Genomic DNA, 18,270 nt, shown 5'->3' on the forward strand with positions numbered 1-18,270 from the left:
GTATGCGATGGATGGATTAACGAAATGGACGTAATGGCGACGTAATGGATCAACGAGGGTAAAGTTCGAATCACATTGGATTAAGCACTATTTAACTTCATTTTACCGCCTAAATTAAAAAAAAGGCAATTTTTGTACATGTTAATGTTGTAACGGAAAGTAACAACCATTGACTTAATCAGAAAAATGATTTCATCGCAGTAATCCACGGCATGTCAGTGAAAAATAATACCTCCACTATTGGTACACTCTTCCTATAGTTGCGGTAAATTTTTAATTTGTGTTCCTATAGTTGCGGTAACCGTGGGTTTCTTATGGGATCCTCCACTATAGGAACACTTTATCGCAACTATTGGTACAAGTAAAAACAGTTTTAGCAATTTTAGTGATATTTCATCAGTTTTGAAGCAATTTGAACGCTTTTTCAACTATTTCATGTATCAACAAGCCAATACATCGATTGGCAGTGTCGGTTCAGTGGATAATATAATAAAATCAGTGAAAACGGCACTACCGCAACTATAGGAACACCCACAACTAAGGGAACACTTACCCTAGTGATCATCATCTGCGACGTTATTGATATCGGAAAAAGTTACTAATCATAACATTTTTAATGATAATCGAAGTATAAATAATAATTTAACAATAGTTACATGAAAGTGGTTACCCAACTTACAGTCAAGTGTCACAAATAAACATACATAGTTAATTATTATTGAATAATGGTGACAGCTGAAAAAATGCCCAACAAAGAGCTGAGAAGATGGTATTTAGATCCAAATTTAAGTCAATGTTCAACATTTTTCATTGGAATGAATAATAGTAGAATCAACACTTATTAAACTTCTCCAACGAATCTCTGCCGACTTGTGAAGATTGTTTTACTAATGAGTTGAACAAGTCATTTTTCCTTCTATTAAAGAGCCAATATTCCACCAAACAAATATAGTTGTGTAAACAGATGTACAGGAGACGAACTAACGTCTTGGTTGCTTCGCACTTCAGCTGTTTCCATGTTTAACATGAACATGATTAAAAGCTGAATAGGTATTTTATAAAATCCTAATACAACATAGATATATCATCCGAGCAGGTCATCCAAAGAAGTCCTAAATAACTATTACTAAACACATTGTTCAGCAACAAAGAAGCTTTACAAAAGAGGTCACACCATAGCCAAATTTTTGAAAAATGGACAAAATATCTAAAAATTGCGTTGTATTCCTAATGTATTGCAATGTTCAACTTACTAATATTATTATTATTTATTTTTATTTGAGTGGCTTTTTGCCCTTGGCGAATTCGCCACTAACTAACTAATATATAAAAACATGTTGGATACAATAATAACTGATGCTTTCTCAATACAATATTCAATTATGTTTAGAAAATATTTTGAATCAGTCTTCTGACATAGGATTATTGATTGAAATATATTTTATATTTGTATAATGTTTAATAGATGGGAAAAGTACGACACATAATTAAAATATTAACCTAGTAGAAATATTATACATTTAATAAATGAATTTTAGTATAGTTAGATGAACAATTCAATTAAAGTTTTAACAAGTTAAAACTTATTATGAAATTCGATTAATCATTTCAGACTGTTTTTACTTTGTGAATAAACTTTATTTTTGACCGGCATTGAAATAAATTTCCTCACTGTGCGCTATAAATAGCCGACTGAGTTCAGCTGTACTGAGTTCGCATCAGTACTGAACAGCAGCAGAAGTAATGCGCTTATTCAGTTGTTGATCAGCATAGCACGTGTTGATTAGTTATTGTTGAATAGAAGCTCAAGCATGATCAATAATCAGCTACAAGAGGTTTATATTGGGCACTGGAAGGCTGATATGTGAATTCAAGGATGGCGCAGATGGCAAGGTAATACCGCTGACGATGGGAAGGTCTCGAGTTTGAATCCAGTATTCAGGTAATTATTAAAAGTGTGGTTATTAATTCATGGTAAAGGTATACACTGCATCTGATGTATACAGGTTAGCTATTTTTAGTCATTTATTTGTTTTCAATCAATTTTGTGGCAGTTGAATAAAAGCTGAGATGAATGCTTATAAAGCGATTTTGAAGTTGTAGAATAAAGTCAATATACAACGATACGCTTTATAACTTCTCCAAATGTGAGTGAACAACGCCTGAACAAAGGCTTCACTACGAAATAATTAAAATGTTGTTAAACATGATGCTGAATTAAACTGCAATAATGTAGTTTGTTAAACTATCGTTGTTAAATCATCAATCCTTATTAAGCTAAGTGAAACCTGAATAAACATCATTACAATATATGATTACAGTCACTAAATGGTAAGAAGCTTAATAATTTCGCCAGATTTGCTTGAACAATGTGTGCGTAGCAGCTGCAAAGTAATATAATAAAGCAACTATTCAGTATGTAGTTGTGAAAAATTGCTTAATAAATGATTATAAAATAGGCAAATGTTTCTTGGGTTAACACATTTTAGGCCAAATAGAGACTCAAAATGGAGCGAAATTGTTTCCACATTTCAATCGTCTTTTTCTCAGTTTGTCGTTTTCCAACATGGGACTGTTGTGCAAAGAGGGGCAGTAAACTACCCTTAAAAAAAGAGTTATTTATGAATTACTTTGTTACTTCAAAAGATAGGGTGATGATATGTTCAGCAAAAACACGGGTTTTTCCATGACTAACAACTTTGTAGAAAACACAAAAAATGTTAAAAATCTTGGAAAAAAGTAAGAGGTTGTTTCCGAGATACGACCGCCAAGTTGACGTTGGATAACGTTAGCTTCTTCTATTTCCTAGCTTGAGACCGTCACGAAATTATGAAAGAATTCTTATGCTAAAAATCTAATCAATTGTCACACTATTTGTTGCATGTCCATTCTCACTTATTATGGACATTGTGTGTTATTATTTGGTTGGTCCAGTTAACAGTTCAACACCGATAGAACTGGTTGATGGAAGAAGAAACATGAGCGTTAACACTTACTCTCCAAACAAATATTCCGGTTGAACGTTAGGTCCTCACATGACCCACTTAGATTGGTTGCTCTAGTGGGTTCCGAAGCCAGTTTGAGGTACTTCTCCAGTGCCTATTGGCATGGTCTCCTTTTGATACTCGAAGAATTTCCGCGCCATGAAGAACTTCGTCTGCTTCGTAGTGGTATCTGGGGACGGACGGCAACTTCAACATCGATTTGAGCAAAGAGGAGAACATGGAGTTCGCGGACTTATAGGAAAAGTACCCCAACCTCAAACTCCGAAGTCAGTTCCCACTAAAGCAAGACCATTACTACGACGATGGCTCGTATCAATCGGACTGCCCATAAGTCCACTGGAAGAAAGGCCCCTCGCAAGCAGCTGGCTACGAAAGCCGCTCGCAAGAGCACCACAACCACCGGAGGAGGCGAGAAGCCGCATTGCTATCTGCCGGGAATGGTTGCTCTGCGTAAGATTCGTCGTTACCAGATATCGACGGAGCTGCTGATCCGCAAGTGCCTGGTTTGTAGTTCAGGACTTCAAGACGGATCTGCGATTCCAGAGCTCGGCCGTCACGGCTCTGCAGGAAGCGAGCGAGGCATATCTGGTCGGTCTGTTTGTGGATACCAACCTGTGCGCAATCCACGCCAAGCGTGCCGAAGGACAGCCAGCTGGCTCGTCGTATTCGTGGCGCTTAAATTGAATTACAGCACGATTTCAAACAAAACGACCCTTTTTAGTACTACAACAATGCATTCCACGTAAAAGAGTTACAACAAGAGACATTTCATTTAATTATAAATTATAATTTCGGTTGATTTGTTTTCAATGGAGAGAAATGCCAAACGAAGTTTTACCTAGGTTCCCGTCGCTCGGGTCGGGCGGCGGTAGCACTTTCATACCAAATCAAAACATCAACAAATCTGTTGCCGATTAGTTTTAGCTCTTTGTTCGAAAAGTTGATACTGATCGCTCTAGCATGCATGTAAAAAGCGACGATTATAATCGTTATAATTATAACGGAATTATTTAATCATCGCTAAATGCGAGGCAAACCGGGATGGATTCTACATTCTAGTGTCGTCCGCAATTTATCCGACTCATGCCCACAGGGGAATTTATTTCTTGGCACTGTGATTCTCGAAAAGCATTATTTGGCCCTGATCACCAATCACCAGTAATGTCGCTCGTCACTATAGAAAATTCTCATAACTCTTTCAAAATGAAATTGTCGTCCTGAAAAGGACGGTTAGGGGTAGTCACCTTAGATCGAACTGGGTTTTCATTCCATTGTAAAACAGAAACACACCAAAAGATTACCGAAGAAGATTCAATTAAAATGCGGTCGGTAATTGTATGCTTCCTTGTCCATCCTTCGTTTCTATGGTTTGCTCATTCGATAGGCTAGCTAGATTGTGACGAATATGTAAAAATTATTCCAATAGGAGTCCTTCTCCGGTTGCTGGTCGACGATTGACTGATGCGCGCGTCGCTGATTGGACTTTGGCTGGCTTCGACTGAACACGATAGAATAAAGAGGAGCAAGAAGCAGACCGAAAGGGGCGTTTCCCTTTGAATGACGAAAGTGGCTAAGATATCGCTCAATGATGTCTGTGTCAGAAATACACAAGAAAAATGTGCTTTTCTATGGAAATAAGACATACCTTGATATTTCCCAATTTTTCAATAGTTTAGTCATAAAAATCAATAGTTTTCATTGTTAGAGTAGATTCGTAGAAAGATTTCCAATCGATTGGTGCAAGAATCTTGAAATTATATCCGGGCGTTTGTAAGTTATTAACAGTCAAAATCTAACCACTTTTCGTGACGCGAGCGATTTTTCGTTTTTAGAAATTGTACCCCAGTATGTTGCCGTAAGACGTTATCCAACATCAAAAGTTATGATAACAAATATGATTTTTAGGGGCCATTCACATACAACGGCATATATCTCAAAAAGTATAAGAGATAGAAAAATCGTGTCTTCGACAAAGTTGTTTCAAATAGTCAATTCTACAATTTTGCTGAAGACACCATATGTCTATCTAAATGTTTTGAAAAAATAGTTTTTCTATCTCACTGCTAGGTGGATTGATCACAAAACTTTTTTGCATCAAAAGTTGCGCTTTAATATACCAAGAAACTTCTCCTAACAAACTATATCGCTAAAATCAATGGTTTGGGCGCTATTCAAAAAGCGCATGGATTCGAGAAAATAAAACACAGTGCAGCGATTGCTGTCTGAGAGCCCTACTCTATAGAAATACGAGCCTAAAGATTAGTGGTTGGACATGAGGTGACACATTACCTTAATAAAGTCGCGACTTACGTCCAAACCCTTAAACCACGGTTTTTTCGATACCTGCGGGAGAATGCAATGTAACCATCTGTCCATGTCTCCTGCATCCCATTTTTGTTGCGAACTGATCAAGGCGTGCTGACGAGCAATAGTGAAAATTTCGTTTAAGGCGATTTGGCGGTCGTAAATATTGCCTTCCATAGCGCCCACCTTGGCGAGCGAGTCCGCGTTCTCACTGCCAGGAATCGAACAATGGGAAGGGACCCGAACCAAGATGATAGTATATGATTGATTTGATAAAGCACTCAGAGTTGATCGTATTTCACTAAGGAAATACAGAGAGTGCTTTACCGGTTTCATTGAACGAAAAGCCTCTATAGAACTGAGGCTATCTGTAAAAATGAAGTATTGATCAGAGGGAAGAGAGGCAATTCGCTCTAATCCATAATGTATAGCCGCCAATTCTGCGACATATACGGAACAAGGACTTTGAAGTTTATGGGTTTATGGATTGGTAACCTTCGCCACAACCACATCGATTGCTATCTGCGAGATCTATTCTAATGAAATGCGAGCCTAGGGAGTAGTGATTGGTTATCAGGCAACACTTTCCTTGATAAATTCTCGACTCATGTCCAACCCTCTAGACCATGAGCTATTTCGATACCTGTGGGAGAATAGAATGTAACCACCTGCCCAAATTAACTTGATCACATTTTTGTGGCCAACTGATCATGACATGCTGGCGTGAAATTATAAAAAAATCATTGAAATCCGACAAAATCGCGTGAGGGTCAACCAGACTTCTTCCAAATTTTTTAACAAGAGCAATAACAAGAAGTTCTTTTTGTACGATTCGATTGACTTGGTCAATAAACGTAAGGGCACAATTAAGAGTCACTCCCAGATCTTTGACGGTCTCCCGGGCATAAATCTTGACATGATCGGCATACATCCATGAAATCCTTCCGAAATGTAGTTGATTGATTTGAATCAATTTCGCCTAGGTTCATAACAATAGATTTCCCTTTTATAAATCTGTGTCGAGAAGGTAAAAATCTCGTTTGAACTGCTTCGTAGAGTTTCAAAGAACTTCGGTATCGCTGATAGCATAGCCACAGCTCGATAGTATCCAACGTTGGTTTTGGTCTTTTCTTATTGATCGGTATAATGGATGACAATTTGTGCATCGGATCGACGAGAACCACTTTCACCGCTTTCAAAATATTGAGCAATCAATTTGATACTTGATCAGGAAAGCAGATTTGCTGCAGTCGGGTTTGCACAGCCCTACTCATAGTATCAGCTGATATTCAAAAAGATAAAACGTGTCTTCCGATTGCACTCACGGTATCGTAAGTGTTTAAATTTCGGTAAACAGATTAGGGTAGGTGTACCAGTTATGGCCATAGTGGTTCCCTATTTCGCCATATGTGATATCTCGAATGCCTTCACATTTTGAAAAGTTTTTTTATGTTTCAGCAGTAAAATATAGGATACAGTCGACTCTCCACAACTCGATATTCTGTAACTCGATATACTCTATAACTCGATGGATTTTTAAGTCCCTTCAAATTACCATACATCGTGCTCTCCATAAGTCGATATTTCTATAACTCGATATCTCCACTAGTCGATGTCGTGAGAGGTAAATTTATCTCCATAACTCGATATCTATTCAAAAATCATTTTTATTCTGGGAAGCTTTACTAATTCTTGTTTGAAGGTGAATAAATATTTGCAAGTTGTAACAAAAGTTGAAAAAACATGAAAATAAAAAAAAATATTGCTAGTCAAATTAACGTGATTTTTGAACAATTTGAAGAAATGCTTTCAAATAATAGTTTGTGAAATACTATCAATTAAATAATACTGCTTCATTACAGAAGTGACAGTATATGTATATCTTGATGTTAAAATATTCAAAAAGATTAAAAATGTAAAATCTCCAAATTGAACATTATCAATATAAATTTGAAAAGCGTCTAGGTGGCGTAATTTGAAGGAGCGCCACTGCATCAACATTTTCTAGTGTAGGGTGCCGTTTCATGTGTTTCATTTTGAGCAATCTTGTTGAATAATGACTGATCCATTCAGGATAATATGTGACTCTTTTCTTCGGTGACCGAGTATCAACTACAGCATAGTGCAGGAATACTGACTATAATACAATCATCCAAAACAACTAGATTCGCACTGGATTCTATAACATTCCCCAGAAAACCATTCCCCCGAAACCCATTCCCCAGAATTCCATTCCCCAGAATCTCATTCCCCAGAATGTACCATTCCCCAGAATTTCACTCCCCAGAATGAACCATTCCCCAGAAAACCAATCCCCAGAATAAACCATTCCCCAGAAAATTATATACCTACTTTAAAGTTTTGAAATAATCTATTTAATTAAACTCCTTACAAAGTTGTTTACAAGTACATCAAAAGATTAGCATTGGTGCTGCTAATTATGAACAATTTACGCATAATTCAAATTTCATTTGCAAATGAACTATCACAGTAGTTTCACTTTTATTGGCACTTATAAAAACTGATAGATCAGTCTATGGGGAAACACAATATTCAATATTTATTTAAAAGAATATACAACTCATCACTACTCTGCACAAAATAGAGCTACACCCTTCTTTCGGTATAGTAGATTCCAAATGTATAATTTCACATGTATGTCCAATTTTTATCAAATGTAGTGATGTATGCAGCTTTTCATCAATGTTTTAAGAAGCTGCATCATCTCTTACTTTTTAGGGCTACACCGATTAGAATAAATACGTTCGTAGTATCATATTATACGTTTCCGATATAATGATTACGTAAACTCGGCAGAATAAAAACTTACTATTCTGCACATTAAAATGATACGCCCTTCTTTGCGTCAAATCTAAATTACAAATGACTTGTTTAATTTTGCACAAAATAGTGATACACCCTTCTTTCAGTCTTATCCTGTTGACGATATAGACAAAATTTTCCGTAAGGATACCAAATGGCAAGAAGGCATTTGGCATGATTGATTAAATGATCAAGGACCATTTGGTATAATGATCATTTGGCCAATGACCATTTGGCTGACATGAAGAACATCCTTTTTGAAAAGAAGGAGCATAAGTATGGCTGGATGGCTTTATACCAAATTATTTTATGCCAAGTGACCTTTTGCTATATGGGCTCTCCATCGATATATTTTGCCTATATCATTAATGAGATAATACTGAAAGAAGGGTGCATCATTATATATGCAAAAATAAACATATAGTCTGTATATTTTATGGGAATGTATTAAAAAAGGGTGTATTATAATAATATGCAAAATACTCATGAATAGGGGGATTAGGGGCATATTGGACACTTTAGGTAAATGCTTATTTTACATACAATGGAAATATGTTTCTTTGCTTTAAAATAAATCCACCGCTTCCTCTGCTTTGCTTATAAACTAATTTGAAGCTGAGAAAAAAAAATTGTAGAATTTCAGAGGACAAATGAAGCAAAGCGTAAACTTTTATACCGTCAAAACGTTCATATACAATACAGATTTCGTACGATTTATAAAGTTTTGCTGAAATATGCATATTCCCAGAGAGTAAGGGGTGTCCATTTTGCCCCGTGTGTTCATTATGTCCCTAACCCTCCTACCTACATATTTGTTTTGTCATATCAGACCTTAGCCTGTCACATAAGTGACTCTTCTTCCTCTTTTCTGGCGTTACGTCCCTACTGGGACAGAGCCTGCTTCTCAGCTTAGTGTTCTTATGAGCACTTCCACAGTTATTAACTGAGAGCTTACTATGCCAATGACCATTTTTGCATGCGTATATCGTGTGGCAGGTACGAAGATACTCTATGCCCTGGGAAGTCGAGAAAATTTCCAACCCGAAAAGATCCTCGACCGGTGGGATTCGAACTCACGCCCCTCATCTTGGTCTTGCTGAATAGCTGCGCGTTTACCACTACGGCCATCTGCGCCCCCACATAAGGTGACTCACGCAAAGCAATAATTAAAAAAAGAAAAAAAAAATGGATATTCATATAGCTTTCTGGGGAATGGAATTCTGGGGAATGTTACATTCTGGGGAACGATTTTCTGGGGAATGGTTCATTCTGGGGAACGGAATTCTGGGGAATGGTTTTCGGGGGAATGGTTTTCTGGGGAATGTTATAGAATCTCGCACTGATCGCTTCTATAAGTTTATTTCGTTCCTAGAAGCTTATATTTTCAGTGGTTCATTAGGATTAAATTTTACATGCATCAGCTTGCCGATCAGGACGCTTTTCTCTTACGATTCCAGTCTTTTCAATCGATCCAGCTTATACCTTCTCCCATCGCAAAATTTCTATATTCATACATAGATTTATCTATTTTGTCTTATTAGAGACCAGTTTTGTTTTGGATTTCTGCCCGTTTCCGCCAGAATCCATTTTTCGCTTTTACGCCTATATCCAGCGGAGACTTTTCTTTCTACGTATTTCTGCCTTTGTCCATCACAATTCGTCAGGGGGAAATCTGCAAACAGATGGGATCTGAGAAGCTAACTCAGAGAATGCGGGGATGACGCACCAACGACGACCCGCTAAAACCAGCCTATGCACTGTGCGCCATTGGCGCTGCAATTCTAGTGAGTGACAGCCGTAGTTACTGCATGCCAGCACTCGGCCTCCGCACACATTCTCTATTATATTTTCGGGAGACGTGTCCCCTCCGCATGTAGCGAGCATGCTACCTCTCACAACAATGAAAAGGGGGCAATCGAACACGCCATGCTCCGCTGTTTCCTCCACACCAGCACAATTGGGGCACGCAGGAGATTCTGAGTGCCCGAACCTATGCAGGTACTGTCTATAGCAACCATGTCCTGACAGAAACTGCGTCAGATGGAAGTTCACTTCCCCATAGTTTCTACTATACCAATCTGACACCTACCCTTAGTGGAGTTATCCCATTCCTGCTGCCAGCTTCTGAGCGTTTCCTCTTTACATGTGTCGCGAACTCCTCTGGTACCCCTTTGGTTGAAGCATTGAACATCTTCCTTGATGATGAGCCCGATGGGCGTCATCCCGGCTATGATGCACACGGCCTCTTTAGATACCGTCCGGTATGCACTTGCTACTCTTAAGCACATTATCCTGTACGTGCTTTCCAATCGCTTTAGGTTTCTGCTCGTTCTAAGCGCTTTTTGATTTTGTGCGATCTAAGATTAGACCAATAAGTAACAGAATGTTTGTTTTTGGTTGCTATACTCAAATTATCCTGAATACTTATGTTTCTTGAATACATAATTTGATAGCATCTTGTTACTTCCTTACACCCAACATTGGCTAGTTGATGAGATTTATGGTTTTAAACTACTGTAGTGAGAAAACCATGTGAAGTCGAAAATTTTCAATTTTAGCGTCACGTAATAAATGGATGCTGCCTAACTTAACATTTAATTTCTTGACGAAGGGAAAATTTCACGAACTTCTTCTGAACCGGAGTGCACAAGCGTGGAATCTATCCGGCATATTGCGGCCTCTAAACCACACTAGCAAATACTAGCCTGAATTTTACAAGGCCGATGTAAACCGTCAAAATCGCGCCTACTACTATTACCATTCCCAGCCGTACTAGGGACTGTTGGCGATGAGATCTAGTTGGCATAGTTTAGGTGATTATGTTAAAAAAATCCAAGTTCATTCCAAGTTTGTCTCTTACCAAGATCAGAAGTTTTATTTCAACCAAGAGTGAGATACCCGGTCTACGGCCATTCACCATCTAAGAGGTTTTGGGCCCTGCAAAAGTACAGGATGGAAAGATATGTACCTAATCGCGAAACTGACGCACGAAAACTACGAAACCTGGAAGATTGAAGTTGGCCCAAAAGCGAGGAGAAGCTGTTCCGGCGGATTGCGCGGAAAAGGTAAATCGATCGTTTACCACCACTGTTAGAAGGTTGACCACAAGTAGCGAGATTCTGGTTTGTGGCTGAAACAGAAGAATAATTGGATTATGGATTCCGGTGCCAGCTCGTACATGTGCGCCAATCGTGAATTTATCGTTTTCCGTTGAGAACCCTCGTGAAAGTATACCTAGCTTTGTGAAGAAGACAGCAGAAAGGTGTTGGTAACTGCCAAATTCAATGTTATGGGCGTACCGGTGAAGAAAAGCAGATTGTGCTGACCGGAGTGCTGTTTCTTCATGGACTTGGACATGAACCTTGTATCGGTTGGAAAGCTTATCCAGAAGTGAATGAAATTGAATGTACGATTGCCAGTGGTGATCGAATTGCTGCTGTGGCAAGGCGAAGCAACGGTCTCTACCATCTGATCTGGTGGATCGGGTGGGTGCTATGAACGAGCGTTGTGAATCAAAAAACTGTTTGCATGATTGACATCGCAGTTAATGACTGAGATACTGGCCACAGGTATTATAATCAAGAAATACGGACTGGTTTTGCCATGTGAAACGTGTATGCAAGGTAAGATCCTTACTATCCGTACCATAAAAAAAGAGTTCTGTGAAATTTTCAGCTTTTTCGGTGGTGTTTCAAAGATGGCCCAAAGACAAAGGTTTATATGGAAATAACCATGGATTTTTTTTTTTGAAAAATGTTCCAAACACATTAGTACTGTAATGTAACTGCAAACATAAATTCCAATAGTGAAAACAGGTGTAAACTCATTTTTCATTCTAATGATCTTTTATTTTTTGGCCAGCAATGGCGCCTGCCACTTCAATATACAGACAGACGAGGGGAAAGGAGAGTTAAATTGATATGACATTTGAAACTGGCCCGCAGTAGAGCGGAAAGGTATAGGGGTAAGGATAATTTTATAGCAAAGAGGCTTGCTTTTTAGTTAGCGGACTGCCTATATATCAAGTGTAAGGAAAGGCGTGCTATAATGATATTAGAATGGAACGGTAGGGAAACAGTTGTCCATCTCTGGTTCTAGCTATTGCTATAAACGAATAGTTTACGTGTGATATAAATATTAAGAGTGGAAGATAGTACGAGGAAAGGGACAAGCCTACCCAAGCAAACAAAAGTTCAGATAAAAGGGCATGTTTTAGCTTAAGCAGCTCACTTTTTAAGTAATTAACCGAACTTCAGTTCACATAAAGTTCATTTAAGATGCTTAAATAGAATGATGTTTGCCATAAAGTACGGACGAGGTTCTACTTGAACTTGTTCGGAACTTTCTAGTTGTTGATAAGTTCATGAGTTACTTTTTCAAGAATCAAGTTCTGTTAGTATCCGTTATGTTCTGTTATTCAGCGGTATAGTTTCATTTGAACTCAAAATCTACTAGAAGTGAACTTTTGAGTTCACTGCTTAAGTAAAATCCGAACTATTGGTTGCTTGGGAAGGAATAAACCAGCAGAAGATCGTGTCTGCTTATGAAGCAGAAGCGGTAGCCATTAGACCACCATCCCCGTTAGTGCAGCAATTTGAAGTTTAGTACGGTAAAAGAAAATCTTTCAAAATTGGAAAAGCAAAAATGCGTTAGTAATGTACTGAAAAAATCCCTCTAGCTTTCGATATGTGACCTGCAAATATTATAATGACATAGGGAACAAAAGTGTCGAAAATATACAAAGTTCCCCTACTTTACCATCTACACTGAAAACATTCTACAAGCTCGATCAACGTGTTTCACACGTGAATTTTCACTAATTGTAAAACACATTAATCGATGGTGTAAAACCAGTCGCTATCGACAATCGAAATTCAAATGTAAAACACGTTAATTTACAAATAATCGATATTTTTGCTGTAGGATATATTAGCGATTGCGTGATTTTTCGATTCCAGGCACCCATTATGGGCGCCCGGTTTTCCCAAAAATAACATGTTGCTTAACATGTCGCGCGTGAATGGCGAATGTGAGTCCATGTCATGATAGGCAAACTAGGTCTACTAGTGATGGATATCGCCATTGTAAAACACGTTCAAATTATGTGTAAAAGACTTTGCTATCGAACCAAAGTCAATCCTTAGCAGAATCACAAGTTTTACACGTTATTTCACCTTGCCATTTGACACGACAGATCCACGTTGAAAAGAATTAGGTTCGAACGTGTGGATTTTTTTCAGTGTAGTTTCGTTTCATTTTCAAAAACTTGAATTAATGGACTGATTATGCAAGAAATGCTTTCGATGATTCCAGGAAATTGAGTTTGAGCTTGATTGGCTGCCCGTGGTTACTACTCCAGATCAGCTGCATACACAATGAACCATCAAGGTGACTACTTGGGACTAACAGACACCCTCTGTGTATAAGTGCTGATGATCTTCTATTTTTTTAGGCAACATTGCCACGTCCAGGCATTGTAGAATTCGCTCTCATTTGATTATGAAGCACGATCAAAGCAAGCGAAGAAAGCATCCCATCTGTTGTGGTCTATGATCGATGATAAATTGGAGCAGCGAACAAGAGCCCCAAAGAGAGAGCGATGATAAATTCAATTTTTCTCGCTTGTTTTTCGTTGGAGGTAGGTTTTTTACTCTAATGGCACGATAAACAATCCCCGAACGCCCAATAGCAATAGTGTCCCTCATGTTTATAGCTTGTTCAGAGGGGTTTTATCATGCACTGCTATCCCCCCCCCCATCTGATTAAAGTTGTAGCAGTATTACAAACAGTCTCCCAAAATGTGCTGCATGCTATGATTGTTACAGAGAGCGATACGTGAGAGATTCTCTCAATTTTCTCAGGATTCAATCCCTGGCCACGTTTGAATGCTGACCAATGAGGGGAAGTGGGAAGAATTGATGATGCATTTAAAACTGGCCCACAATAGACCGGATATACCTCTGCATCAACGCCAGTTTATGTGAGTAGGTGTAGGGATAAAGATAATTTTATGACAGAGAGGCTTGCTGTTTGGTTCCCAGACGGTATTGTTTCAGACTCGATGGATGGACAATAGATTGCTGCAGTCCATGCTATGCATAAACGGCTACGGATGGATAGATGGACAGACGAGTCTTATCTTCACTACCCATGCTGCTGTCCTTGTCCAGCCTATAGCGAAGCGGAGAGCGATTATCCGAGGCTTGGATGCGGCGACGATAGACAACCAACGATGGCTGGGGTGCTCTCGCACTGACCAAGCCGATCGTTGGTCTTCTCAGTGGATGACTTCACTGATATCGAACATCAGAGCACTGTGGATGACTGACTAGCTCTGATGATGATATCAAACGCATCTGCTTCTCTGTCCACTGTAGCCACACGGCGCGATCAGTCGCATAATCCAAATTGTTTTTCCTGTGTATTCGATTATATCTATAATTACTTAGTTATTCGTTAAGAAAAGTGGTGTTTATTTGATCGTTACAACGAAATTCTCGCGTTTGCTCAGAATGTGCTGAATCTTCTATCCAGCTGTAATCTGTGGTACTGCTGTGGTTCAATTGGGTAGATTCTTCAGCTGTATTACGAACGGTGACTTATTTTACTTGGCTGTAGTTGGTGCTTTGGAATTATGTACGGTTGATTAGGGGTGAATGCGCGAATTCGTGATCACAATTTATTGTCTGCTGCTGTAGCCTATGCACGATTTAGACCTTTCTAGCCGTCATTCAAAGGTGGGTTCCGGGGCCCGACAGGTTTTTTTTCGTCCGTCTCTGGTTCTAGCAAATGCTATGAACTGTGATAGATCAACTGTGATAGATTGAAAGTGGAAGATAGAAGCGAGTGAAAGATATAACTACAAAGTACGAGGAAAAGGACGGGCCTAGGATTGAATCCATGACCTTCTGCTTATAAAGCAGAAGCGGTAGCCATTAGACCACCAACCGTCTAGACCTTCAGAACCAACCAACTGTCACTTTCAGTGATTCCAGAAAATTATTCAAAAACTCTAACTGATTTTCTTACAAGGATTCGCGTAGGAATCGTTCCTAGGAATATTGGACTAAGGACAGTGTTGTGAAAAACTCAATTTCTCATAACTCACGCTTGAGATTTTTCATGCGGGAATTGTCAATCACGCAACTCAGCAGTCCAAAAATCATGGATGAGTTGGCTCACCTGTATGACGCATTGTCAAGTATTTTCACAGTTTACTCACACACGGCAATATTTTCTTGTTATTATGGTAAAATTATAGTAATCCTTTCTAACGTAAACAACAACATTCGGGTTTCACGAGTTTTTGACGGGTTTTGCGACTGAATCATTTTTTACAGTTTGAGAACTGAGTGATTTTCATTTTCATTTTCATTTTCATTTTGCAGCGTTTGGTGGGGCAATGAGAGCGCAAGTCAGTCCAAAGCCGGGGGCAGGGATAGGTAATGGCCGTAATAGTCTATGCGGACCACTTGAACACCATCGGAAATGATAGGAAGGGTTGGGGTAGGGTATAGGAAATTGGAGAAGACTTGACACAGTAATGCGATTAATGCTGCAAAATGTAAATGTGCTGAGAGCAATTTAATTTGAGTTTTGAAGTTTGGTTTGATTTATTAAAATTTCAAACAATTGTACAAGTAAGAAAGAATGAACTGATCGCTTTATAGAAATTTAATAAACAACAAAGTAATAACAATATGAGAGTGATGCTAAGAACTGCTGATGGCACGATGCGACGCTTTAGGAGCTTTTGATAATGATTGAACATTACTATAAAGAACGCAATTCAATCGATGGTGACAACTTTACAAACTTTATCTGTTTTTATTATGTACAGATATAAAATTATAATTCAGTTCACTGATTGGCGGTGCTGATTTATATGAAAATATTTGATATTATTAAAATGAAATGTGTTACTTACTCATGTGGTTCATACTTCCCTGACCAGAATTATTCTGTTTTGAGCATCCTTTTCGAAGCTATTCTATCCAGTTATCCATGGACTGCTTACAGTTCTGAAATTATTCTTATTGTGCATACTCATGCATTATATTAGTAATGATCATAATCATGCAACAGATAAGAAGGTGAGAAAGAGAGAATATAGGAACAGTGATTAGTAATGAGTAATTATGTAGTTTTGTTAGAATAATAAACAATTAAACAGCACTAATGAATAGCTTAAAAAATGACATTACAGCATAGCTGAGCCTTTCGGATCATAAGACCGATGTATAAAAATAATTTGTTTCGAAATTGTCCGCGTGGTCTTCTAGTGCCCCTATTAGATTAGAATCAGTCATAGACATACATACCGAATGCTCGCCATGACCCTATGACCAACATTTGTATATGTATAGACTTAGCTGATGTGGCTTTTCTAATAGGTAGTTCTTTCACTCATTGATTGTCTTCAAAACCTTGTCAATTATAGAAAATTGATTTTATTTCATTTATGACTACATTGAAGCTACATTGTACTTATTGAGTATTAGGTATTATTTTATGTTTTTATCACTATTGATATTATCAAGGCCAGAATTCCCAGTGAGTGAAGAATTTTATAGTACTAGAACACCATAGAAGATCGCTAAACATTACCTAATCATGGAACGGCTTTTTGCTCTATTATTTTAAGTAGATGCTATTGATCTCCCTTTGCTCCTATCCGCAACCCGGTGCACGCGCCCTGTTGGTTTTCGAAAACCTCGTAGAAGATTACAAACCGTCAATGGCATTCCCAATTACTACCCCACATTGCACATTCAAGGGTCTGACTGTGCTCCTAACCCACCCTCACTTTGTAATCTTCTCGCCAGATTGAAATTATATTTTCCCGAAGTGAAAGTAATTTTGATGAGTGATAGCCGCACTATGCAGTAGTTTAACCAGAATCTTTAGGTCAGAAGACAAAATCTAAATTTTGTAATAAAAAGGTTGCCATTGCTTTGAAATTCACCCAACATCTAATCAAAGCTACTAACAACAGCGATCAATTATCAAAACTCATCGCTCCCTGGAAAATATAATCCCAAGCCCAGGGAGTTTGAGAACTGAGTGATTTTGTCTCAAAATCTCAAGCGTGAGATTTGCGAAGCAGATCTCTAATGAGTTTGCCCTCACGAGAGAGCGTATTGATTGAGGTTTGAGTTTGAGTCTATCAACACTGACTAGGCCTGACTAAGGAAACCTGCATACAATGCCGTGAGAAGGCTCCCTTGTGGTTTCTCCAAATATTCCCTCTCGAATTGTTTTAAGGATTACTTTAACCCGTATAGGCCTGAGTGAAAGCAAAAATACTGAAACCCTCACCGCTCAGAGAATTCTTAACGGATTCAAGTGATTTTTTGTCAATTCACTGGCCCACATATCTAGTTTATAGAAGTGGCCAGAGGAACTCGGAAATATTCCTGTGGCCGGAGTTATTCCGGTTGGTCACTGGGTCAAGTCGGGTAAAAAGGGGCTATTTTTTGAGACACGCCAAGTTACCAGTATTTATTTGCAATGACAGTCATTTTAATTTGCATAAACCATTAAGATATGATATTAAACATTACAAATGAAGAGTTGTGCACCGTTTAAAATATACCGGATGTGGCCATTCGGATGTAAAGTCCGGAAGAACCGGCTATAGAATTGTTGGATACTGAACCGTTTTAATTCTCGAAAAGTAGAAATCAAACATAATTGTGCACTACAATGCGTTCCCATAAGCTTGGCACAGATGTTCAGATACAAATTGGTCAATTTATCGTAAGTTTGAGGCGTCCCGGGACCCGAAAATGGTCATTTGTAGGATTAATCAAATGCAAAACTCATAGTTATTCCATTCAATCGTTTCTCAATCGGTTTACACTGATGCAATTTTCTTAAAATTCCGTCACGTAGTGGCCACATTATAACCGATTCCGGAAATTATCCGACCTGATCCAGTGATCCACCCGAATAACTCCGACCACAGGAATATTTCCGCGTTCCTCTGTCCACTTACAGAAACTAGATATGTGTGCCAGTAGACTGACAAAAAATCATTTGAATCCATTAATAATTCGCAGAGCGGTGATAGTTTTAGAATGTTTGCTTTCACTTAGGCCTATACGGGTTAAGAATCCTTCCAGGATTTCTTACTGTT

General features: G+C 38.5%; 1 protein-coding gene across 1 annotated transcript; it reads left to right on the plus strand.

The window, feature by feature from the left end:
- Positions 1-3,307: 3,307 nt before the first annotated feature.
- On the plus strand, positions 3,308-3,751 carry LOC110675224 (histone H3.3 type 1). Its single transcript, XM_021839650.1, has 3 exons — positions 3,308-3,508; positions 3,573-3,664; positions 3,727-3,751. The coding sequence occupies exons 1-3, from the start codon at positions 3,308-3,310 to the stop codon at positions 3,749-3,751; spliced, it is 318 nt and encodes a 105-aa protein (XP_021695342.1).
- The last annotated feature ends 14,519 nt before the right edge of the window (positions 3,752-18,270 follow it).

Source organism: Aedes aegypti, chromosome 2, assembly GCF_002204515.2.
Source record: "Aedes aegypti strain LVP_AGWG chromosome 2, AaegL5.0 Primary Assembly, whole genome shotgun sequence".
Lineage (NCBI taxonomy): Eukaryota > Metazoa > Arthropoda > Insecta > Diptera > Culicidae > Aedes > Aedes aegypti.